Here is a 15,605-nt window from a genome sequence, read left to right on the forward strand (position 1 = left end):
AAACACCTTTGACGACTTCTTCCATGACAGGTGGAAAAAGCCTCTCAAAAGTGTAAAGTGTAAGAATGTACAGTAAATGTCAAAGCTGGAATTGCTGTTAAGGAATATATTTTTTAAAATGTTGTGATAAGATGAATGTTTATGATATGTGAGCAGGGTGAAAGGTTTTGGGGCTCGTGATTGACCGTAAGGGAGTGAACAAATGTGTCAAATGCTTGTTAGCAATGAGGAGAGTCGGCGTATATTCAACATCCATGTCTACACTTTTGATTTCATCATAGCAATATTATCATAGACATTCAGCACAGCATTGTCACTATCATGCGTGGTCCCTGCAGTGTGTGTGTGTGTGTGTGTGTGTGTGTGCGTCTGTGGCATTGAAAGAAACAACAAACTCACTCACTCACTCCTGATCAAATATGAGGAAGCTGTGAATGTTTCCAAGAGTGGCTCCTCTCTGTGCACGTGTGAACAATGAGCCTGCATCCAACTGTTAAAGGCAAAGACTGAAATAAAATGTCCACCAGAGGGGGTCGGTCAGCAGGTGGTGGTTGGATTTGACAGGATATCTGTGTTTATTCGTGCAACAAAATTAACCTGAACTAATGAGCGGACCCAAACGAAGACATATAATACAAAACTGAATGTGGCAAATTCTTAATCGAAACAGACAAAATTACCTTTACACGGAGTTAACCTTCATTCAGATGTCCTGTCAGTCACGTCAGGCAGTGAGGAGCAGGCAGGGTCACCAATTTAGGCTTCCGTGCACCATCAAACCGAGTCCTCCGACAATACAGTACTATGATCTTTGCAGTTTGTGATCACATTGAAGTTTCGGCTTTATTCTGCGCTACACTCTTTGTTTTGTACTGTTTTCACTGTAAATGACCATTATTGTGTAAATCCTGGGACAACTCTCACCCCAATAAAAGAAGCTTGAAGAAAAGACAGTTGGGATTATTTTAAACGAGATGGTTGAACCGCACAGAGACTCACGGAGCAAACTCGAATGTATAGTTATAAAGTTAAACTTTTAATTTTATAGGCATACAGTGTATATCGCAGTAAACTCCTCTTTCCACACATTTGATGAAAATGATTTCATTTGAAATAGGTTCTCCAATGTCTCGTCTTGTTGTTTTTTTTAAATGAAAATAGACTGAATAACTTTGACATACAAAATACAGGAAAACAAAAAGAAAGTTGATAATATTTTACATTCAATAATATTTGGTCATAATTTAAATTTGTGTTACTTTGCAAGTGTTAAAACCGCCATCACGGCTTTGTTGATAATTATTTTTGCCCACACTGATTTCCCTTTTTATCGTGTGGAGTCATTTGGCACCCAGGATTTTAAGGGAAGACGTTACGATGTGACACATAAAAAGCAAAGATGCCTTAAAGATGCCATGTAAATAGAATGACGGAATCTTGATATGCTTAAAGTACAAACAAAGCGGGGGTGAGACCTCATATGGTTTACATTCAGTCAGTCGGTTTCTTCTCTGGTTGCCTATTGCTCAAAAAACAAAGATATAAAAGTACTATGATTGATTTAACGGCGGTGATCCGAGCTGCTGAACGGGCTTCGAGACCAAAACAACAACAAAAAAAGCAACTAAGCTGGCAAATCAGCCTGTTCTTCAGGACAGAAGAGCAGGTGTTGAGTGACACACAACAGTAGCGAGCGTCTGACTGAGGCTATGCTGAAACTGACATTTAACAGATTGTTTATCCAAGAGAAAGCACATGCATTTCACCGATCATTAGCAAAAGCTTGCATTATGTACTCAGAAGGTCAAAGATAAGCTAGTATATTAGTACAGTAACAAAAGTGCTAAGATAGTACACTACGCTAATGGCCTGGGAAACCACAGCCCCTTGTTTAGATAATAACACAATGAAAAACCTTGTTATCATATGGTTGGTAGACGGTCATGTAGACAGATGGTGGCCTTGGGTGGAGGACAGGGACTGAACAGCTGAGACTGATGTTTTTGGAGGCGCAGGGACGGGGACAGCCGCTGTTCACGGAAAGTCGCCGGTACGAGAGACGCACAAAGAAAGGTGAGAGGCTAAATCACGTCTACCTCCCTCTCTATCCCTACATATTTAAGGGCGTCAGCTTGGCTGTATCTGTTGGAGGAAGCAAATATTTAATATTTAGTTCAGTGACTAGTGTCTGATTTAGTGTAAAGGCCTCTGGGCCTTGTGCGTATATTTCTGACTTCACCTGTAGTCAAAAAAGAGCTCCTCTCCTTGCAGAATGGCTCGTTTGGCAAAGATTCCAATGCGGTGGTCTCCGTTTACCATTACCACTGTGATGATATGCATTAAGAGCATCTATTAAAAGCTCAAATCATGAAAATAGGGTCCAAATTCAGGCTTGAGTGGCTTGCCAGACAACCTGCTCAGCCTTACCTTTTGCATAGCAGTTGGGATTAACGGAATGATTTGCAAAGCGGATTTTGTTCCCCTTTCTTGTGGCATCAACAACAAAGTCTACTGAGAGACATAGAGTGTAGTGGTGATTACTTAAAATGCAACGGCAGTGGTGGTTACCACCAGGAGTGGGGATTACTTGCCATTGTTTAAGTTGAAAAGGAAGCTTGACATATATTTATCGTAGATTCTTCCACGCCGGTCGGCCTCATCCTGGGAGATCAGCTGCTCGTGAACAGAGACACCCATCAACAACAGTCTCAGTCATGGTGGGGGCACAATGGTTAAAGGTTTACCTCGCCACAGTATTCAGAAATAAACTCATTCTTCTGAACTGGTTCTTTGATGAAGGTGCCCCACCCTGCAACATCCGATGGAGCCAAAAGTAGATGCTAAAAAAAAAGAGCGACATGGGAAAATGACAAAATCAATGTAACAAGGATCATATCATATAACTGGTCCTTTAAAATTAAACAATGCTTGTTCAAATGCCCCTGTATACCTTTTTCAGGCCTCTTTGGATGCTGCAGTTCTTGCAGGACACCCCTTTGCTGTCCCAGTGGTCTGCAGCACCACAGGTCATGCACAGATCTGGGTCACACTCCCTCACAGCCAGGTAGCAGGGACACTGTTTGGTGTTGCACTGCGTCTTACATCTGCAGCCTGGGAAGCGGTTCTGACCTGAAAAGTAGGCAGAACACATGGCTGCACCAATTAGGTCGAGAATACTCATCTAATAAAGACAGAGCCTACAAAGATTATCAGCTCTGTTGCTTGGCAGTGCACAATATGAGCCAGATTAAAGCAAATCTGCAAGGCTCCACAGCACAGACATTATGATGGCATACAGAGAAGCTGTTCTCTCAGCGCCCTCTGGTGGCTCATAGGTCGAACTACAGTTTTGGATGGGGTAATCCAACACTGCACAGAGGGATCAGACATGAGTAACCTGAATGTCTTACCAGCAGCCAGTGCTGGTGGAAGGAGTCCATTTTAAAGAGCATTTTTTCCCTTTCTGTTACTCTCACTCTGTCAACCCACGTGGGCTTTAATGACTTTAATATCACGCTTCAGTTAGCTGGAGCCGTCTGTCAGATATGACACTGTATATTACACAGAGTTGACCACATCCCTTTGATTTTCCTCCTTGTCATTAAAACACACATGTGCTTCCTGTTTGGCCAAACATTCTGTGTTACAGGAAATTGCGAGATAACTGTCGAGTGTGTGTGTGTGTGTGTGTGTGTGTGGGGGGGGGGGGGGGTTGAAGGTGAGTAGCAGAATAGATGAGACTAAAACCAATAAGGCAAACCATTCTGCTCAAGCTACAGCTAAATATTTATCTTAAGTATTTTTGTTACTCTCCTGAGGACAAGATTCCTTCACCATGTGGCCGCCATGCACTGCACATTTCTCTCTCATTGCTTTTGAGGCAAGTGCCTCATTGTGAACAAACCTGCAGATTTTTGCCAGAAGACAACGTCTCCTTAGACTTTTAAGTGCTGCTTTTCTCTCTAACTTCACAGTTTTCTTTGCATTGAAACCTCTTGGTGATCAACGTACTCTAAGAGCCAATGAAAAACATCCCTTCAACTGCCTCAAACCCTGTGGTTTTCTCTCCAAGTGACTAAGAAATGCGAGACTCACACTCATGATCACACAGGCAGAACTTCTCACAGAAATTCTGGGTCATCACACATGGGCACGAGCTGTCGCAAGGATGGTCCGGGTGATCACATGGCTGGTAGTTGTACACCTGATTGGATGAGTTATCTGGAGCAAGAGAAGAGAGTCCTCAGACTGACACAAAAAGTGCTTTCTGCAGTAGAAGTCATCTTCAGAACCATTTTGTGTGGCGAATGTACCTTTTTTAAGCTGGATTTTTGCCCACAACCTGCAAAGAAAAGAAAAACAGATGTTGAGTTTAAACAGTTCTGATTTAAAATATGCTGACGAGAGAGAGATTATTACCAAATAAAGATTTATTACTACTGTAATCAATGGTGATATCATGCCTGTGCTTCCTTTTTTTCTTTTGAGGTGAGATTCCTCCATCGACCAATGGAACTCGATGGATTAGGACCTCCTTCACTGCAAATTCATACACCTTAGGGGATTTAAAATGACAAGACATCATAGTTATGCTTTTTCCTGCTTGTTTCCATTGGAAACCTACCAAGAAGAAAGTGTTCGCTTCCTTTCCAGAGTGCACCTCACCTGTTTGCAGTTCTTTGTACCAATAAGTCGAGCAATGGAACAGAAGTTGTTGAAATATGTGCCGTGTAACACTCTGAACAGCGACTCCTCTGCTCCGCTCCACTGGACCACAGAGGATTCCTGCTCCGTCACATCATCCTCCCCTGGACGCAACTTGGTGGGAGTCTGGCAACGTGAATTTCCTTCTGTGACGCAGACATATGAGAACAAATTCATCGACTATTGCAGCTCGTCTACGAGGCAAAATGGACATAATGCATTCTTATATTCTGCTTCACAACTGTACATTTATTACAGCTGTACAGATTCTAGCAGGCTGTAACATTTTATAAAAGTTCCACGTTGCATATGTTAACACAAAATTACAGGCATTTTAATGTTCAAAACATTAAAATATCCATAGGAATCAAGAAAAATAAATATATATATAAGAAGGGGCTGAAGGAACAATGCGTTTATGCTGGGGCTAAAACATGCGGAACAGTTTAAAAAGTGAGTAATGGCAGGTTTATTTTCCTTGGCTGGGCAACGCTGAAAAAGAAACCAAAAAGCCGGACATGAATGAATGACTCTCATCTTCAGCCAAATATGCTGAGGTGACTTCCAGAAAAGGGTGGTGTGGCAGCGGGAGTAAAGTAAATAATGCCTCCTCTCAGTCTGAAGCATAAACTAACTCGTGACACTGCATTAACCTTGTCTTTACCACGTCTACGTGTTACTTCGGGACCATGGTGAAATCTCAAAACAACGTGCTGCACGTGAAACACGACACAGTGAGGATAAGGAGAGGAAACTGAACAGTGGCCTTGAAAGCGCACGTTCATTTCCCAAAGAAGAGCGTCCCACCTGAAGAGGACGTGGTTTCGTGATCACTGTCCCCCGGTTTGCTCTCCTCAGCAGACTGGGACGGTCCAGGGCAGTTGGACAGGTTAGGACGTTGCTGCCTGCGGTGCCTCCGGGACCTCTGTGACCTCAGCATGTTCTGATCCACAAACTCCTTTGCCCCTTTCTTTAGAAATAGGGGAAGGCTTAAAACCTGTTGAGGGATTTACAAAAATCCTCCACGCTAATCAAGGCACACCTGTAACAGGAAGCAGTTTTCTCCACATGGTTCCGTCTCTATATGGATCTCCTTGTTCTTCCTCTTGTAAATGTTGGGTGTCGCATGAAAGGCTGTGTGGAAAAACACACAGAGAATGAACTTAGACGTACATTTATATTGTTCTGTAGCCGTGGCAACGGCACGCGTGTCCAAAACAACAATGAAAACAAATCAGGCCATTACGGTGAAGGAAACAGTCGTATTTGAAGCATCGTCTGCAGAAGAGCGTGTGGAAGGAGTGCAACGACTGCTCTCTCTGCACAGACTTAGCAAAAGGTCCGTCCAAGTTGGGGGTGCACAGCGGCAGCAGCTTGACGGTGCTGGGGGGCTCCAAGAGGTCCTTGTATCTGCGAAGCCACAGGACGAGCATTACCACTGAGAAGCAGCATGTCACCTGAATGCAACGACCCTGGCACACTGTTAGCATGCCGTTGAGGTTGCTCCTGTGACTGTATGTGCACAGCCCCTTTAGATGCTGATTAAACTGCTCCTTTGAGTCAGAGTGCTTTTGAACAGGCACCATTATTACTTTCTTTCCTGACAGCCTCTGTCTCCATGGTGAATACTAAGCAATGGCCCGTTCGGCGCTGTGCTCATACACCCTCATTTCAGTGTGTTTTTCTTACTTTTCCTTCAGCTCCTCCATGGTGCCCTTGTAAGGGAACATTGAGGCGATGGCTGTAAATATCTTATCGTTGGGGACTTTCTTGCTGCTGGACGTGTCCCTCACTTTGGGAGAAGCAGAGACACGTCAGTGTTAGCCACACATCAGGTTTTAATACAGATTCACAGGTTTATGCAATATGTTGTTGGGGTGTTTTGCAACAGAGCCCCACCCCCCTTCCTTTTCTCAAGGACAGTCAGAAATAACATTTACGTAAAATGTTCCAAAAGAAAATCAATAAAACCACAGCATAATTTTTCTATGAGAAGATCATTTGTTCTTGGATAGGGTTGAGCAGTAACAGGCTACGGGAAAGAGGGATTACATAATGGGAATAAATTTGATTTGTATCAGATTTTGATAGTCTGGCTGCGCTATAATGAGCCAAATGTGACTGATATGCTTTGTGTCAGCTTTAACACGGAATAAGAACAGCCTCGGTCATGCTGACACTGCCCTACCCTCAGCGGTGTTCCTCCTCTTCCTCCTTATGAACGGCATTGTACCAGGCCTGGAGTCTTCCGAACCCTCCACTGAGCTCCTCCTCATCATTCGTTCATCCTCCTTTTTCCTCATCACCTCAGATGCTGCGCCTGCTTCTTCTTCTTCCTCATCCTCATGGTCAGAATACTGGCTCAAGGCCTCCACCAGCTCTTTAAAGATCTCATCACTGATAAAACCTCCCTCTGAAACAGAAATAATCACCACTCACGTGTCTCTCACAGGCCTCAGATGCAGAAAAGATTTAATTTCTGAATGAACGGTACAGCGATATGAAAGGGGAACACAATGATATAACATTCACAACACACCTCTGTCGCCGTGGACGCCGTCGTAATTATCGATGAGTTCCTCCAAGAAGGCCTCGTCCTGTTCCAGGACATCATCGCCCATGTATGGGATGTTGTGGAGGAAAGTCTCATCTTCTACCTACCGCAAGAACAGAAAGACTCATCCAAAGAGAAACTTAAAAATACGAAAATCCTTTGAAAATCCAGGAAATTGCAGAAAGGTTTTCACCATTTATGTCTGGACACTGAAACATTTGTAAATACCAGAACTATGGAGGTCAACTAAGGGGGTATGTTGGTTATGTTGTCCCGATGCTCTAGAATACTGCATGTAGATTTAAAAAATAATAAAGAAATAAAAAAAAAGAATGTCATACCATGAAGTTATGCTGTAAAGGTGACCATGAGTACATAAAGGGGATTCCTGCTATCGTTGACAGTGGTCTCATAGCAACGGCTTGAGCTTTAAAACCCGGGAAGCCAAACTCAACTGTGCACATCTGTAAGAAAGTTTAGCAGGCTTTGTCAGGATAGTGTTGTCAGATATCTGCTTCTTGAAATAAAACCTGGCCGAGTGCGCCGTGGCCCCTGCAGCCGAGGAAAAATGAGAACAATTCTAAAATACTGACTTGCTGAAACCTAGCCGGGCTATAAAAACAGATCGTACCCTCTTGCCCACCAGAGCTCCATTAGACGCTGACAGCGGGATAGACTGAATCCTGAGGGCGGACCACTCTGCGTTCAGGACATTTGTCTGCTGCTCAATCTTCCGTCTGTTGGACATGAACAAGGCCTTGAAAGAAAGAGAGGGCTGTTCACGCACACCGCGTCCATCAATGCACGTACACGTGCATAACTGCAGCTTTTACACCACTGGAGATATTTGGAACACACCTTGACCTCCTCTGCTTTTTTAAGGCGTTTTAGTTGACGAAGGCGCATGTACTCAGACTTGACCCTCCGTCTCCATTCCTGCAGACTGCAGGAGGCTGGGAGGGAGGAAGGTTGGGGTCTCGGGGTGCCGCCGCTTCCCTGGGTGAGAGCTGTAGCAGCTGTTTCCTCCATTTTTAAAATGCAGATATCAGCCTTCACAGACGACACAGAGAGCAGATGCCGTTGTCGGACAAATGTTTTTAGACCTCAAAAAGAATTTGAAAAGACTCAGAGGAATTGTGGTCTTTTAGACAGAACTTTTGAATTTCATTCTGATAAAAGTTGGTGTTCTCTCCTTTTAGTTACCCAAAAGGGGAAAAAAAACTCAGTCAGAGGGGGAATGGCGCCCCCTCCTGGTGGCAAAACAACATTGGAAATAAATGCTAAACAGGGGATTTAAACTGCATCCAGCAAGGCTGCTGTTCTTCCCGTTTATAGTCTCCGAATAACAACTAAAAGCAGTTTGAGTACACAATACAATCAAATTTAGGGTGATTTAACAGCACAGGTTTCCACATTGCTCGGGAGTGGGCGTGTCTCTCCAGAAAAGCCATATGAAGCGAAGCAGAAAAGTGCGTAGTAGCGTTTATCTGGACCCATCATGACAATAGTAGACAAGTTCCCCGTTTGAAATAAATCCCACTCAAGGAGAAAGACAAAGCAAAAGCAGAAGCAGCACACCTGGTTTTTTGGTGTTTTTTCTGGAGGGGGCAAAAAAGACAACGTGCACACGTTTCAGCTACAGCTAAGAAGTGAGCTAAGTCCCGTAGCTGCCACACAGATCCAGCATTTAAACGTGGATTACTTTACAGACGTGCGCCACAATAACAGCACCGGGCTTAAACGGACGCGTGCGTGTGCATGTTTCCCCACACAGCCCGTGTCGCAGTTATTAAATACCTTCAAATCCACGTCGTGCGTCCTATTTGTTGCAACAGGAGCCCGCAACGCGATCGAGCGCTGGACGTTTTTTTTTTTTTTTTAAACAGCTACCGAAGGCTACATCTGGCGTAAACTGACGCAGATATGGTCGCAGGGTGAGGGGCTGCTGGAGAGAGCCCCCCGCTTCATGGACATGGTGCTGGAGGTTGTTGTTGTAGCTTACAAATAGCTGCGCACTCGCTTTGCTTGAGCCAGCCCGAGCAAGAGGGTGACGTCTTTATTATGATCACAGCCTTTTCGAGCAGAGGAGGATTCATGACTGCTCTGCGTAACGGGAATCAAAAAAGTGGCGTGAGCAGGACGCCGACGGCGCGCACGCAGGAGCTGCTGCAGCTCGCCACACTCCACATATTTAAAGTCCCGGCATGTTTGGTGCTGGGCGTAAAGGAATCTCATGCAAACCGCAGAAATGTGCACGGGAAAATCCGGAAGGACGTCCACGATTGACGCATTTGTTTTTTTTGGGGGGGGGATGTTCTTGTTTGTTTGTTTTGTTATAAATGAAGTACAAAGTTAGGTAAAGGTGCAGACCAGTACATAAAATGCAACAACCTTATTCTAGTTCTGGTGGCGAAAGTATGTTACGAATAGACGTATATATGGTATTGTTGCAATACAGGAAGTGACCTTCCAATTAGCATGTTTTCTGTTTTCACAGCAAATTTCAGACATGGTTAATTAAAATCACTTCATTAAATCATAAAAGATTGAGCGAATGTCAAAGAATCTAAACGTTCTCAGCTCGGGGAGTTTTATACACCTCTAAATGGTATCAATTTCCCCAAGGCGAATCTGATTAGAACTCTCTATTACTATTGTAAGCACGTTGTCATGGTGACCCAGCCATAACTTTGACGCATACATTTGACGACCTTTCCTATCTTTTGCGTATTTACGGGGATAAAAATAGGATGGGTAGTAACCTTCTGCGCACGCAAGATGGCGCTGTTCAGCCACAAAAAAAAGCTTCCGACTATATTCTGTGTGTCAAGCAGGATTTGCGGTGTCGCAGTGCTGTGTTGACACTGAGCAGCCAAATAAAAGCAAACACACATGCAAAGATGAGGCCAGGCTGTGAACAGCAGGGAGCTTTCGATTGCACCTTGTCTCACCCCACAGCGAGCATTTTAATTACACTGCACTCTACGTTGTTGATGCTTTCTGAAGAAGGCGGTTATGCAATGGTGGCCTCCTATATGAAATGAATTGTGGAGGCAACTTTGGCCCACAGCTACATGGCTCATTCCCAACTCCAGCAGCTGAAAAACAAAAACGGTCCATCAATGACGTCCGTGATTGCGACAGTTTTCAAAGCGACCACCCCCGCGGCCCCTCTATCCCCCACACACTCAGTGATGTTTAGCCCAGAGGTGGCAGGATCATAATACCATCAGCTCTGTGATGTAACACAGCACAGACGCTCAATCATACACATACAGTAAATCCCCTTTAAAAAAAGAGATGCTCCACAGCAGCATTCAGGTGTGTAAAATGTCAGTAGGTGACTTGTAAGAGCATACAAGCTGTCAGTGCCATTAGTGACACACAAATATCACTTCTGTCTTAAGGGAAACCCTGACAGATAAAAGAAGAAGATAATCATTTGAACTAGAAATGGGTTATTAGTCCTCTCATTTATGGGAAGGGTGTGGGAAGATAAAGAGAGCGATGGTCAGGCACCAGTGTTCCAACTTTATCACAGTCTCTCTGTCACATTGTATGAATCCACCCATCCTAGGAAACGGGGGGCTTCCTGTTGTTTTATAGAGCCTTCCTGCGAAAAAGGAGAGATATTTAATCTCTTCCTACCAGTGAAGACAGTCACAGTAAAGATAGCCATGGGCAAATCTCTTGTGCTTTGTTGGGGTTTTTGGATTCTTCTGGGCTGGGGTGAGTAAAAATACATTACAACTACCTTCTGAGCATTTCATGCACTGAGTTATTTATAGTATAAAACTATAAATAAGTTATTTATAGTATATAACTTATGTCCTCTGGCTCACCTCGCAAGAGACAGCGTTGGATTTAGAAATGAGTTCTGGGAGTTTGTGAGGGTTGTTACTTTGAGGGGTCTCAGTCAATGATTATATCAACTGTTAGTCAAATATCTGTATAACATGTGAATATGGAGACATAAGTTACAATTCTTATATATCTGAATATTCTTTCAGGGGAAATATATTGATGTTATTGACTACCTTTTTAAGGAAATATTAAGATATTAATCAATATTATCTAGAACAATCTAAAAACAGTAATTAGGATTGCTATATTTTCTTCAAGTGGAAGTATTAAGTGGAAATACACTAATTACTGTTCATAAATGCCACCTTCAGAGTTTTGCTGTCCTACCTAAAGTCATCCTAATCGCAACCTTTTGTGTTTCAGGGTGTGAAACGACGGTTTGCTCTGTTGATGATAAGTCGACGGTGCAACCGGTGACCAGCACTGGTACGTCACTATAACAGAACACTTAAACACGTGTCATTCATGAACTTTGACTAGTTTATTCTTTTTCACTGCACAGCATATCTGTCAACAACGCCCGGGATCGCAAGTAAGTCCTCCATTCCTCTTCCTTTACGCCCCATTATACACTGTCAAATACATTGTAAAGAAAGTTAAAAGTTGGGTGAAGTAGATGTGAATTCATTTCACAATCATAAAGAGCGATCAAGTGTCTTTGCCTGGAGGTTATGCTGGATCCGATTCCCAGTTTGCCTGGTTTGGAACTGAAAAACGCGGAAAAACAGCTCTCGGAAAGCACACTTTTGGCCAAAATCTCCCCGTGTAGTCTCATGAGAATCCAAGACAAACTCCTCGGGAGGTCTCCGCTGGTGTGAGGTCAACTGCAGCAGACACAAGGCCCACAATGGTTTGGGGTTGGAGGTTAATTCAAACCTCCTTATGGGCAGCCCACACCTGGCTCCACTTCCTGAATTTGTTCGTCATTCACCCCATGCAACGTCTGTGATCACACGTGAACTCCAGAGTTGTGAAATAACTGGAACGGCACCCCTTTTACTGTTCCTCATTCTGTGCCTCTTTTTTTTTATTTTTTTGTTTTCCCCAGACTGTCTCCCCTTCTTCCCCTGCCAACTCCCCCCAACTCTCAACTCCTCCTTTTCTGAAAAGGCACATTTCTTGATGTGATCAAAATTTTACTCGGCAAACAGATGTTGTGAGAGGCCCAACATGTGGACGGAGTGACAGAAATGAGAGTGCTCCTCGCGAGGAAAGCAGAATCTTAGATTTCAGTCCCATTCACCTCTCCCCGCTTTTCCTGCTCGTCTTTCCCGTGACATACAAAAACACAGATGTGGTGCAAACACAAACACTCACCCGCTTTATTAACACTGTTTGTGCTCCGATCAGCTGATCCGGGGTGACTAAACACTTCTCCCCGGCCAGCTCAACTTAACCTAAATATGAACAGCAGAGCCTGCAGAGCAGTGATTACATCCACACCACAAAAGCGAAGCTGTAAATGTTTACTTATGTTTCCTATTTGGCAGAAGCAGCCCAAAAGGCAAATAAATCACATGCTGTGAGCTGGCCAGGCCTTTGACTGTGAGAAACTGAGACTAAAAAGCAGAACAAGAGTTAAAGAGTAAAGGGTTTTCAGATGTGAGTCCAGCCCAGCTTGGGTGTGCTCGCTTTTATTTGGGAGAATGAAGACGACGGCGCTCGGTGCCTCCACCCCTTTAAAACGGAAGAAAACCCATAGAAGCCCGCGTTGGAGACGGGAAGAGCTGCTGCCAAGGCGCTGGCAACGGAGACAGAGCGCCGAACATCTGCTGTCGGGGGGCAACGCTCTCTGGACATCTGGTAGTTGAAAGTTACCCCGCGTCTCTTCCGTCCTGTCGGGTTTCCTGTTATGCATTACTGCTGTCACTCTGAGACGTCCAGGCTTGTTACACATCAAATAGGAGTGAGCCACTTGGGTTTGTTTTTCCTGACATGAAGATAGCGCTTGGCTTCATTGGGGTATTCCTCTCCGTTCTCTTGGGTGAGTGTGTGGGCTGACTGAAACGAGCTGTCTTGATGTATACCTTCACTGGGACCCTGATTAATGTATTTACAGATATAAACAGGTTATTACAGGTTATTACTGTTTGAAAGCTCTGTGGTCTGAGAGGTCTTTTTGTCTCTTTTAGACCACACTAATGGACAGATGATGCCATTTGGTAGGTGACCTTCTGCAACCTCACGAGACTTTCTAAACATTTTTAATGTCTTTATTTTATTTTGACTGGATTGTACTTTTCCCATCCCCCCCCCACCCCCCCCCCCCCCCACCCCCCCCCCCCCACCCCCCAGCCTGTGGGAGTAAATCTCACATTTGCCCGGAGTACTGCAGTACCTGTTATTATTTTGCTGGACCAACCATACATTGCATTTCCATACTTCTTCACAATGAGTGCCTCAAAATCTTCGAGGACGAAATGGTCTCACGCAACAGGGATGACTGGTGCAACTGGGGTAACGTGAGCGGGTAAGTCGCACGTGCTTGCATTATTTATGTCGAGGCTCCTTGACGAACCCGGAACCTTCTGTCTCCAAACTGCAGTTTGTACAGCAACCTCAGCCTTTGCACAGAGAAAGTGTTTGACTGTCTTCTGATCCCGTGGCCGAACCCTTTCGTGGAAGCGATATTTGTGGACATTCACACCAAGTTCTTCAGGGATTGCCCCACAGAGGAACTGAACGACCCGCCACCAGCCATCGTGTTTGCTCTGGTAATAACTCCAATATGTCTGATCCCTGTCATGGTCAGCCTCGTGGTACTCAAGACCAAGAATGGAGATGGCAGCTCCTGAAAACCTGGCTTCCCCCTTTTCAGGCTTCAAGACAATAATTATTTTAAGAACTTCATTGCTCTTTGTATCCCAGCTTTGGAAAAACCCGCCGGTGCACACGTGTGCACGGCCGCTTTCCTTTTCATTTCCTCAACGACCTTTCGGGAGACCGAGTTTTGTTCTTTATTCCTAATTCTGAGGTGATTCTGATTTAGAGTGAACGTCCTGTTCAGCAGCGTCGTCCATTCTGGCTCTTCGGCAACAGAGACCAACCATCTATCCCGTTTGCACACGCGGTTCAAGGAACACAACTTGAATTTTACTGTATTTGGGGTCATAGTAACAAGAGCTCCAGAGCTTGCAAAGGTTAAAATAACGTGTATTTATAGTGACACTCCTCATTACGATGGGCAGCAGTTATGTTAATGAAGGACAAAGTAATTGTTATTGCAGGATTCTGCTTTGTATTTACTGCCATTTAACCCTGCTTTGAGCCACGTTTTAGACAATGCGTGCCGAGGGCACCTGCCGTCTCGGGGTGAGGCACAGCGATCGAGAGGTGGCTCTGTTTGTTTATGAACATGCTTAAAAGAGCAGGGAAAGGATTTGTCTCGTGCATGGAGCCACTTATATAAGGCAGCCTAGGATACGTAATGTGTGGGGTCAGAGGTTACAGATGGAACACAATGGATGAGATGAGCCAACTGTGGGAAAGATCCATCATCTCCACCCAGACAAAAAGACGTTTGGAAGGCGAGTTGGACCGTGTGCCAAAATTGTGAATTATTATTAATTCTTTTTTTTAATACATTGTTCTTTCATCCTGACTGGTGGTTAAAGTGACTCTAAGTTTAGACTCAGTTTAGATGAAAATGTGCATCCATGTACTGTGATTTTGACTGAAGGAACATGATTTTTCTACTCCCACAGACATATTTTACACATGTTTAAATATTTTGTTGTTTTTTTTGCAAATAAATCTACTGTTGCACTGCTTGTAACGGGTAAAATCTTTGTCCCTTAGAGCAAGTCAATCAAAACCAAGAATGTTTTCTGTTTAGCCGAAGATAACCTTTGACCTTCAACGTACTTGAAACGCTCCTGTACGACTGTAGTGTAGTTGGCACTGCTCTGTCCCTGGGTTTGTGTTTCGGAGTGTCTTGTGAGCAGCTCAGTCTATTGTGATGTGGTTGCTATGCAACACAAATGCTGATGTAGTGAAGGAAGCAGTGACAGCAATCATGCATCACACACCCTCATCTGGCAGGAGGAGCAGTTCAGGGCGGACCTGTGTGTGTGTGTGTGTGTGTGTGTCTTATGGGCATGGCTTGATGGGGGAAAGTGTGTTCAGTGACCTTCTTCCTCTTCAGATTTTGGGGTCATTGTGGTTCCCATCCCTGCAGGATCCACCTAATTCTGTCAGCCAGAGGCAAGTTAATAAAATACCATTCAAACTGTATAAAAACGAATGAAATTAAATTAACGTGTATGAAGTTATTAATGGTTTTGCCGTACATCGACAGCGCAGTTGGTTTTTATTCGGTAAAGTCCGCCCTCTAGTGGTCACGATAGTTTCCAGCGAAGTTTTTAATTCAAGATAATGAAAGTATTCATTTAAATTTATCAAAATAGCGAGATGTAAATAAAAATGCCTGTGTTTAGAGAGCCACAGTTTAAAAAAAATAAATTAAAACGATTTACAAGCTGGA

At 44.1% G+C, this 15,605-nt stretch overlaps 2 protein-coding genes across 6 annotated transcripts; one reads left to right on the top strand and one right to left on the bottom strand.

The window, feature by feature from the left end:
- Positions 1-1,015: 1,015 nt before the first annotated feature.
- ezh1 (enhancer of zeste 1 polycomb repressive complex 2 subunit) lies at positions 1,016-9,431 on the bottom strand. 4 transcript variants are annotated; one of them, XM_029836137.1, is made up of 20 exons: positions 9,056-9,429; positions 8,117-8,308; positions 7,890-8,015; positions 7,600-7,722; positions 7,244-7,361; positions 6,893-7,117; positions 6,394-6,496; positions 5,951-6,114; positions 5,747-5,838; positions 5,512-5,674; positions 4,666-4,850; positions 4,464-4,555; positions 4,314-4,342; positions 4,096-4,221; positions 2,951-3,129; positions 2,745-2,840; positions 2,592-2,673; positions 2,428-2,511; positions 2,240-2,324; positions 1,016-2,142 (listed from the first exon to the last, which is right to left on the bottom strand). In XM_029836137.1, the coding sequence occupies exons 2-20, from the start codon at positions 8,285-8,287 to the stop codon at positions 2,082-2,084; spliced, it is 2,304 nt and encodes a 767-aa protein (XP_029691997.1). In that variant the 5' UTR covers positions 8,288-8,308; positions 9,056-9,429; the 3' UTR covers positions 1,016-2,081. The 4 variants fall into 4 exon arrangements, with proteins under 4 accessions (XP_029691997.1, XP_003964923.1, XP_029691998.1 ...); XM_003964874.3 differs by having other exon boundaries at positions 2,428-2,508; positions 9,056-9,428; XM_029836138.1 differs by lacking the exon at positions 7,600-7,722 and having other exon boundaries at positions 9,056-9,431.
- A 1,408-nt stretch (positions 9,432-10,839) lies between these two features.
- Positions 10,840-14,892, top strand: ramp2 (receptor (G protein-coupled) activity modifying protein 2). 2 transcript variants are annotated; one of them, XM_003964789.3, is made up of 6 exons: positions 10,840-10,987; positions 11,486-11,548; positions 11,625-11,654; positions 13,255-13,284; positions 13,418-13,592; positions 13,668-14,892. In XM_003964789.3, exons 1-6 carry the CDS (start codon positions 10,936-10,938, stop codon positions 13,915-13,917), a joined length of 600 nt encoding a protein of 199 aa, XP_003964838.1. In that variant the 5' UTR covers positions 10,840-10,935; the 3' UTR covers positions 13,918-14,892. The 2 variants fall into 2 exon arrangements, with proteins under 2 accessions (XP_003964838.1, XP_011602456.1); XM_011604154.2 differs by lacking the exons at positions 10,840-10,987; positions 11,486-11,548; positions 11,625-11,654 and adding an exon at positions 11,661-13,106.
- The last annotated feature ends 713 nt before the right edge of the window (positions 14,893-15,605 follow it).

Source organism: Takifugu rubripes, chromosome 5 (assembly GCF_901000725.2).
Source record: "Takifugu rubripes chromosome 5, fTakRub1.2, whole genome shotgun sequence".
Lineage (NCBI taxonomy): Eukaryota > Metazoa > Chordata > Actinopteri > Tetraodontiformes > Tetraodontidae > Takifugu > Takifugu rubripes.

Coding starts and splice junctions, on each gene's coding strand:
- ramp2 (XM_003964789.3), top strand. CDS start 10,936: ATGGGCAAATCTCTTGTGCTTTGTTGGGGTTTTTGGATTCTTCTGGGC. Junction 11,655..13,254: donor AACAACGCCCGGGATCGCAA/GTAAGTCCTCCA, acceptor TGTCTCTTTTAG/ACCACACTAATGGACAGATG. Junction 13,593..13,667: donor AACTGGGGTAACGTGAGCGG/GTAAGTCGCACG, acceptor TCCAAACTGCAG/TTTGTACAGCAACCTCAGCC.
- ezh1 (XM_029836137.1), bottom strand. CDS start 8,287: ATGGAGGAAACAGCTGCTACAGCTCTCACCCAGGGAAGCGGCGGCACC. Junction 6,497..6,892: donor GAGGAGGAACACCGCTGAGG/GTAGGGCAGTGT, acceptor CTTCTCCCAAAG/TGAGGGACACGTCCAGCAGC. Junction 5,675..5,746: donor AAAACTGCTTCCTGTTACAG/GTGTGCCTTGAT, acceptor CTATTTCTAAAG/AAAGGGGCAAAGGAGTTTGT.